The 9,731-nt window shown below is 40.8% G+C and overlaps 1 protein-coding gene across 1 annotated transcript in view; it reads left to right on the forward strand.

The window, feature by feature from the left end:
* Nucleotides 1-7,819, forward strand: part of IGFBP4 (insulin like growth factor binding protein 4) — a 61,214-nt gene extending 53,395 nt beyond the window's left edge. Inside the window, exons 2-4 of the mRNA XM_020805878.3 lie at nucleotides 2,096-2,262; nucleotides 5,371-5,505; nucleotides 6,759-7,819. Of these exons, the coding sequence (XP_020661537.1) occupies nucleotides 2,096-2,262; nucleotides 5,371-5,505; nucleotides 6,759-6,893 (437 nt within the window). The 3' untranslated portion in view covers nucleotides 6,894-7,819. The remainder of the gene's footprint in view (nucleotides 1-2,095; nucleotides 2,263-5,370; nucleotides 5,506-6,758) is intronic.
* Nucleotides 7,820-9,731: the final 1,912 nt, after the last annotated feature.

The following is a 9,731-nucleotide window of genomic DNA, read 5'->3' on the forward strand; positions in this document are numbered from 1 at the left end:
TAGAAGCTGCTATCTGTAGAAGAATGAAGTGCTTTGGTAAGCAAACAATATTATTTCTTCAGAATTTTGCAAAGTTCATATCTTCAACGTAGCAGGAAGAAGGAAGGAGAATGCTCACCGATAGAGAAAACCCTGTCTCCTTGTGCACCTCCACTGGTTTGTCAGCTTATGAAGGTCATCCAAAATTGCGCATAAATTCATGGAAACTTGGATTCAGCCCATTTGGAAAGGATGAATTAAAGCCAGAACAGCCATACTTGAGGAAACGGAGCACATTTAGAAACTGGGAATGAAAGACAGAACATGTTTTGGAAACCCAGAATCAGTAAGCTGATTCAGGCTTTTGAAAATAAAAAAGGAGAGGGAGGGAGAAAGGTTGAGACAAACAATGGAAGTCATATGTGTGGGCGAACTCAAAGAGGGTTTTTGGGGTGGGGGGAGAAATCCCTGTTTTTGGTCCAGTTTACTGGCCAAACATCCTCTCCAAGGATTATTTTGTGCTATGACACAGGGCCAGCTCCTGTTTTTATTGCCAACATTGGAACATGTATATTTTATAGCTTCCGAGCATGTTACAACTCAAGCAGGGCTTGCTTTAAACAGCACGTGAGCAGACATAGCTTCTAGAACCTGTTATCAGTGCAAGGACTGTACAGAATGTCGTTCTCCTTTGCTGATTAATTCAGCCACTTGTTTAACCATGAATTTATAGGGGAGTGATTCTATGAATTCCAGGAGGGCTTGATCCATAACCTTTTAAATAAGGAATAATTGACCTGTCTTCTCCTTACTGTGGTTTCAGGTTTCAGAGCAATAAGCATCCCTGTACAGATAAAAGAGAACATTGAGAAATGAGCTCTGGAAACTCAGTAACTGATGAAAAGCAAATTGTCATCTCGCTTGATAGTACTGGAAAGTAAGATCACATGGATATAAAATTGCAGGAGTCTTTTGGATACCTGATGTAGTTTAAGGACAGGAGAATGGGAAGTACAGAGATCAGACCTGGCAGATAAGATCCATTTGGAATGTCTTGTGCTGGGAAAAATGTGACATCTGCTAAAATGTGTAGAATAAATGCAATGCTGTGAAATTGACATCTATATACCTAAGTAGTTCCCTCTACTACTTGGTTGTTCTTACCTGTATTCAGAACTGGGAAAAAGTTATAAGGTGCAATTTCCAGAACCCCTCAGAATCAGCGATGGCCATGCTGGTGGAGAGATTATGTGAGTGGTAGGCTGAGAAGGGAGCATCTCCTTGTTCTGTGACACTATCATAATGGTAGGGTCCTTTGTATTTTCTTACCCAGATCATTGGTAGGTGCTGGTGATACGAAGTAGAATCACAATATGGGAATCAGTAGACACTGGAGGAAAGAAAGGAAAAGAAAACAAGACACAACAATGCTAGTTTTGTAGCATTTTTATACCTGTACCTTATGGCACAGAAGTAAGGTCAGTAAGAAGATAAAGCCTTAGTATGTTTCACAAAACATTAAGCACCAATTAGCAATAAACTCCTTAGCTTGGATAAAATCTTAACTAAAGAGAAACCAGCACATGGAAAAGTTTCTTCACATATCTGACTCAATACGTGTTCTGTATTACCACCTCCAAAAAGCCCGTTTCCAAAAGGTCCAACTAAAGAAATAGCAAGAACTTGCTCTCTTTCTTGAGTGTCCACATTAAAGCACACACACACTACAAACACAGAGACAATAAAAAAATAAAAGGCAGCGCTCCAGTAACTTCAATAGTTATGCAGAAAAGTTAATTTCTGCATATGTAGCTTTATCAGGCTAACTATCACACCTGCTAAAATTCCTTCTTCCTCACAACTATTAAAAGTACAGTAATCTTGCTCTCTTTCATGTTGCCGCCCTGTCTTCTTCGTACCTTTAGTCCACTTCACATTTGCGTACATGATGATGGATGCCTTTAATGCAAGCTACATTGGTTAAAATTCCGCAGAATTGTTCCAGGTATTAAGAGTATATGGAACATGTATATGTGTCCTTCAGAACATGTTATGAATGCTCCTTTAACATCTCTGCTGATCCTTCTCATGCCCCTGTGGCTTTGTTCCTCTTTAGAAGTGGAGGATGTTGACATCCCCAACACCAATAACTTCAGCCCCTGCAGCAGCCTTGACAGAAAATGTCTCCAGAAGCAGCAAGCAAGAACACGGGAACGAATAAACAGTGGTGTCAAGATGAGGAGCAATGGGAACCTGCCTCTCCGGGAGGACATCCGGCCGGTGGTGAGGTGTCCTGATTTCTCTGTGGTGTGGGAATGAGAACTATAAACCAAGCCTGAGAACATGAGGCATTTCCTCACCTGGTGTTCAGTTTTGCACACTGGGGATGAGCAATTTGTGACCTTCCAAATTATTTTGGACTGCAGTATCCCTTACCATTGGCTGACAGGAGTTACAGTACAAGACAGAAATTGGGAAAATGGAATTGGGGGAGGAATCCTTAGAGTTGTGGTCCAAAAAAGTAACTTGTACAAGCTGTGGTCCAAGAATATCAATCATATTCCTAACTGTGGACACTGCTTTAAGCAGTGTTCCTCACAGCCCAGAAATGTAGCAGGAATGACAAAACACACCACTTAATCTGCTTCACCACACACTTTACTGCCAATCATTTAGCTTTAGTGCACTTCAAATGAAGCCGTAGGGGAACCAAATCATATCATATGGGTTGAGGTGAGACTAGCATGATTGGCGTGGCTCACCATGTGGCATAAAATTTACTAGCTATATCACATTCGCACCCTGGCCTGCCCTGTTGGTCAGAAATCCCTTTTGTCTAGAGTTTCCTTATTATATCTGCTCTAGTTCTACAAATCTGGGCAGCGTGATGTGCATATTATCCAAATTATAATTAGCCAGCCTTTATTTGCATATTAAAAATTGCATGGTCTGCAAATCAAAATACATTTGTCCATATTGTGCAAACTGAAGACACTGATTATTGCATTGTTTTTCTACCAGTATGTTCCACCCTTGATGTCATTTATATAGTAAATGCTGATAAAAAAAGAGACAGTATAGTATAATTATTAGTTTTGGACTTGGCGCAGGGAGACCCAAGTTCAAATTCCAGCCAGTAAGAAACTTAATTCATTATCCTTGGAATAATGTCTCAGCCAAACCTACTTTACAGGGTTGTTCCAACATAAAAAGGAGAGAGGAATATTATATAAAGTGGTTATGTACATTCTGGTGCATATAACTAAAAGAACAAATGACATTTTGCTATCTCTGCGAACTTGTGGTAGTGTTTTTCATGAATTGGCTGTTGGTTTTACTATTCATTTTTACTGATGGCAAGCCCTGCCAACAGATCCATGACAGTATCACAGGTATTCTCGTAAGTACCACACAGCCATCTGATTTGCAGGAGAAAATGCAGAGGAAATTGCAGATATATGTGGAAAACACACAATGTCATTTCCTTGAGAGATACAGCTCTAATTTGTAATTAAAATATCCAGCTTTGCCTCCTGAGAGATTCTGGGAGGTGTATTTCAAGAAAGTAACACCACCCATTTCTGCTTCTTCTTATTAAACATGCCAATTTCCTCTGCACGATTCTTTTCGAAAATTTAATATTCACAACCACTATAAACTCAACAACAATTAGAGACTACTAATAATTTATACTCCTCCCTTCCTTCTTTTTGTCCTTTCCTCAGGCTGGCATCTACCTAAAATAGGTAGGCTAAACTTGCAGAATCCTGCAAATAAAAAAGGAGTGCAATCCTTACTAGCCAACTAGCATACACTAAGCTAATTGACCCTAAGGTAGCTGATGCTGTACTGTATTATCAGCTAAGGATGTTGGAAATCACTTAGGAGTGCCCTGACTTTGGTATGACTTTGTGCTGGCATACTGGTTATTAGCCTAGGCTGAGAGGGACTTGGATCTGATGTAACTCAGCAAATCCCCTAATCTTTCCCTTTTGTGTCTCAACTTCCAGCTGATCTCAACCCATACAACATTTGTTCAAGCAGATCCATGTGTGCTGGAATCTAAAAAGGGGGTCTGCTGGCTCAAGGACATTTGTGCCGGCAGTAGTGGTTTTACCCATTCCAAATCCACTATGGCCATTGCATGTTTGAGATTGCATTACACTGGAATTTGAATTGATGTTTCTGGAATCACAGACTCATAGAATTACAGAACTGTAGAAGCCCAAAATGTATTAAGTCTACCCCGTGCCAAAGCAGGAAATGAAATATGACATACTTTATTGTATTATAGTTTGGAAAAGTTCCCTTTTTGAACTGCAGTCAGGACTCATTGCTCTGTGCACTGTATGCAGACAGCTCTGCAAGGACTATACACTCCCACAATTGTAATATTTGGCCATTAGTCTTTGATTTACATATTGTATTAAAGTCTGGGTGGTTTCACTCACTAGCTGATCATAGGCTTATTTCTTGCAAAACCATCAGTCACAACAGTTAATTGACTGTTTTGCCTCACATCACTGGTTCTATAAAGGCTAGAAACTTGCTTTGGGAAAAAGTGAAAGCTTGGAATCTTGGCCAACTGATGAGCCAAATGGGCACCACATGGCCTTTCTAAAATCCAGACAAGACCCAGCCAAACAGCTATCATAGAAACCCTACCATTGTCCCTGGGTCTAGGAGCGCATCAAAGTTAAGAGTCATATCCATATCCATGTATGTCCCCATGCATGCCTAGTAGGTTGCATTCCTTTTGATAGGCCACAAGTTGTACAGAAACAGTTTAGGAGGGGATAGGGAACCATTGGCTATGCAGACATTTTTGGACTTGTAACTCTCAGAATCTCCAGCTAACATGGCCAGTGGTAAAGAGCCATGATAGTTGTCTGTAGTTTAAAACACTGAGCCCAACACGGTCAGAGGTATGTCACTTATGGTTTATAGCTACATGGGCCTTGTTCCAAATGACATTCACTTAATCCAGCAGTATGCAGCTGTGGCACCAGATGGTGTTGGACAGCAATTCTCATCACCTTTACACAGTATCAGCAGTGGTGAGGGAGCATGGAAATTGCAGTCCAAGATTTGGAGACCCCTACCTGAACACATTGCATCTGAACTAAGCATTTACTTTCTTTTTATTTGGAGCATCGTTTATTTTTAAGGCCAATGGGGAACAGAGCATTTTTATTCCTTAGCAACTACACATTCCCTCACCTACCCTCTGCTGGAAAAAAGCTGCTATGTGGGATACATTGCTATCCCTCTCTTTAAACAGGGAGACTGCATGCAGTTATCAAAACAGGTGCAGTACTTTGGCTCAGTACTTTCACAACTATTCTTGTCACCATGTTCTGACTTCAGTTCCTTCCACTGCTTTGCCAATAGGTCCAAGGCTCATGTCAGAGTGAACTTCAGAGAGCACTGGAGAGATTAGCAGCTTCCCAAACTCGAACCCACGAAGTTCTGTATCTAATCCCCATCCCCAACTGTGACCGCAATGGAAATTTCCATCCCAAACAGGTAATACTGGGTACCATCATGTTGTGGCAGAGGTGGAAAGATTTCACATCTTCATTCACTGTCAATAATGTATGAATAATTATTATAACTTACATGTAGAGATGGGGTATTCGTAGATGAATACGAATATCCCCCTGTAGGTGGAGAAAAGGAGGGTCTGGCCCCATGGGGCCAGACTGTCCACTCACCATTCAGCTGCTGCCGCAGGCGCAGCAGCGCCTTCCTATCGCACTGTGCTCCGCAATGGATTAGCCACTCTGTGACCTTGTCATCCCACCTCCAGCCAGGAGTGGCTAAGCCATTGCGGAGCACAGCACGATAGGGAGGTGCTGCTGCTCCCGGGGCAGCAGACAAACAGTGAATGTTATTTCTGTTGGAAAAAAAGGCTTTGAGAAACTGAGACAAAATATAAATAATAATCTTTCTCTAGTTCTCTTAGGAAAGGGGTAAACAAAGCATCCTAAGAAAACAACAAATACTAAAACTACATTACAAAACATACCAAACAGTAAAGGGAAAAAGGCGGCAGCAGCTCAGGCAACACCCACAAACTCAGGCAAGCACACAAGGTCTCTGCCTCGCTCTGTCAGTCAGCAGAGCACCATCAAAGGAGTAGGTGTGTAAGGTGAAGTGGGGAGAGGGAGAGAGAGAGAGAGAGAGAGACAGGGCTTTATAGAGCCTAATTAATTATAAAGGACAGGTGAGCTCTTTATGTTAACCCATAGAGGGTAGAATGTTACATTTTGCAATATACCAACAATTTCCACCTGCTGGGGGATACTCGTATTACTCTACAAATATGAATACCCCCATCTCTACTTACATGTTAACAGTTAAGATGGAATTAGCCTTGTTCAGTAAGCTTAGGTGCATAGTTATTGCTTAAAAATGAAAGTGCCATTTAGAAAGGGAGGACTTTTTAAAGTGATAGAGTTGAGTCCTAAAGAGAAGGGACAGACTTCTTCACTCTGATACCATCCATTGTGTCGAACTGCAACTCTCATGAGATCCAGCCTAGATGAAAAAGTAGGGGATGATCTTGCAATGGCTTGCATCCACCTGAGAAAATTTTTTGCCAGTATTTTCTCTCCTGAATCCAAAATTCTTTATAATACCAATAAGATACCAAAGAAGAAAATGACAAATATTGACATTGTGCAAGTTAGCAGTATGTACTCGTTTCAGTATTATTGGATGCAGATGGATGGATTTGCTATCCCTGTAAATTAACAGCCACTATGTCTTTATTTCAGTGTCACCCAGCACTGGATGGACAACGAGGGAAATGTTGGTGTGTGGATCGAAAAACCGGGGTCAAGTTGCCAGGAAGTCTGGAATTTAAAGGAGACTTAGATTGCCATCAACCTGGAGACATAGTGCAAGAATAACATGACGGATGAGAAATGGATGAAGCTTTCCTTGGTGAACTGTCAAGGAAATGAATGGTGCTGTTTTGTGAGCAGATGGAAGACAAAAGGGGATGTTACCACAGTACTTTTCTTCGCTTCCTGAGGGGACAATGATAACACCAGTAACATTTGCCCCTCCTTCCCAAATAACCGCATTTTAATCCAAACATGATGTGACTTAGCCAACCCACAGCTCCTTGGTCTTTAATTGGGTACCGTTTTTTGCAGCTGTGGCTCCTTCTTCACAGACTCTGGAAACAACATTCCTTTTTAATGACCATCAGTGACAAAAGACCGCAAAAAGCCCTTAAAACATTATCTTTTACTTTGATGAGCTTAATGAGAACTTCCACCAAGCACTCACACTTTGCTTTTGGCACAAACCACTGGAGAACCACTTTTTCTTCAAGGGTTTCTGCTTAGAAAAGGGAAAGAGAAATGGATGACGGAGGGACTCTTCCTTAACTTGTTGTTCACCTCCGCAAAACAAACAGCCAAATAGTGCTTGAACCTTTCTCACCCAAGTGTACTCTTTTTTAATTTTCAGTCAACAGATAAATTGAAGGTGGGTGGGAGTAGTCTTTACATGGGGCTCCTCTGGAGTTCAGCTCTGGAGCTTCTTTTCAATGCTGTGTCACTGCTCAGTCTTGAAACATGTGAAACAATAATAAAGAACAGAGTGTTCCCACCTAGCTCCATATCTGGGAAACGTTGGGGGTGGCGGCTTCCAAATTCTGCTTTTCTGTAAGTGCATTTTTAAGGTCAGAGTCAAACATAGATGCCTGGAAGCAACAGCTAGGATGTTCAGGTTGTATGACTAGGTTTCTATAAATATGCTTTGGAATATTAATCTTTTTTTTCTTTTAAAAAAAGCAGTAGAGCAAAAAGTAAAAATCCTACTATAACCACTGTGGTTTTCTATTTCTGTCTGACCAGTGGGAAATTCACAATTAGTTTACTTTGGAGGAGAGAGAATTGGTGTTGGGTGTACGAATTGGCCAGCTTGGAAACTTAGCTTCCATTTTTTTAAAAAAGGAAAAACAAACAGTAGAGTTATAGATTGTAATGATGATTTTGAAGTTCTGCAATAAGTGACAGGTCACATTTCAGAAGCTTGCAAAGGGAGGTGAGCAAAATGTTTATGGGGTGCCATTAGCACTATATCCCTCCTTGTGACTTAATAGAACCAATCAAAATAAGAAAAGAATATTTGTTTAATTTGTATAAGAAGCAGAATTTATAACTACCTGGCAGTTCTTTGCCTTAATCCCTTCTCTTTATGTGCACCATCCAATAAGAACAATGTTGAGGCAAGGATATTTTCAAGCCCAAATCTAAGCAGGCTTCCAATCTAAAGGGACTCAGAATGGATTAACTACATTTATTCTGCCTTTCTATAGATGTCATGTCTGGCACAACCAGTAGCAAGTCCTCTTTACTCCATCCCAGAGACTTAAAGAATTTTTTCTGCATTTTGATCAAAGCTTACAAAAATTACGTTTTGAACTAAAAGTGCCAGAACCTTCCAGCCAGTATGGCCGGTGTCTTCGACCATGCTAACACAAGGATTCTGGGAGTTGTACCCCCCAAAACCAACTAGTCTAAGCTTCCGTGCTAATTGTGTGATTATGAAAGGTAAGCATGCTTAAGGTTGGACTTTGACTAGCTTCATTTGTGGGATCAGGCACTCTCTATGTGACATAATATTGGATACTGCTTGGCCCAGGGACTGCTTCATTTCTTTCACCAAGACCAGGGTAACATCAAGAAGGGGGCTTTGAGGCATCCCTTGAGCAACTCCTGTACATTCAGAGCAAGTGGCCTCCTTCCATGATCAAAGAAGTCATATGGTGCATGCAACTCTTGCTAGACTTCATCACTTCAGCTTCCAAACTGGTGGGGAAATTGCATCCTTGCGTGTTCTCCCATAAATATTTTGAGCATGTTGTAAACATCTTCTTGTTTGTTCAAGTTAGGTGCATAGGGGGCTACAGTATGTGCTCTCTGCTGTATAATCTTACCACTCTTCAAAGCACTAGGTATTGTTATAGCGTGCAGAAGAGCCACTTACCCTACTCTGCCCCGCTGTTGTTTCAGTTAGTTTTTGTATTCCTCCACTGAGCAAAGCCAGTATTAGAATACTTACCTGGCCCCATTGGAGTTAAAGAAAAATACTCACAAAACAAAGCTGTTTTTTTTATTTGTTTTTGTTTAACCTCCTCACTGATATTACTCTCCAACTGTTAGGCTATCCTGGCCTCTATTAAATGGGGACAATATATTGTTTCCACAGCATTGGATCAGGGTTTATTTATTCTACTAAATATAAAATGTGCTTCTGTGGGGCACACCTGTTTCAGTCATGCAAGAATCTGAAAACCATATACAGTAAAGCTGTCTGCTGTTAAGGGTCTTCCCTCTCAAGGAGAAAAGTGGGGTATAAATATTTTAAATACAGTAAATAAATATACAGTAAATGGTTGGTAATCCACAATGCAAATAAAGAACATGAAACTTGATGTGAGCATGTTTAGATTGAAAATCTACAAGAAGATAATGTTTATGTGCAACAACAACCCTGCCATGAATTCAAATGGGAGCTACTTTTGTGTTTTGCCATGATGGATCAATGCCTTCAGGTGGCTCATTGCTGCCTACTGGTGGCACTTCAAGATGTCAAAAAGACATTTCTCCTCCTTGCGATCCAACATGTTGTATCGTATTTACAAATGCAGGAGACACAGCCCAGATAAGGGCTGCTGATACACATCTATCCATAGCATCTTAGTTTTAAACATGGTTCTATAATATGACATC

Source organism: Pogona vitticeps, chromosome 6 (assembly GCF_051106095.1).
Source record: "Pogona vitticeps strain Pit_001003342236 chromosome 6, PviZW2.1, whole genome shotgun sequence".
NCBI lineage: Eukaryota > Metazoa > Chordata > Lepidosauria > Squamata > Agamidae > Pogona > Pogona vitticeps.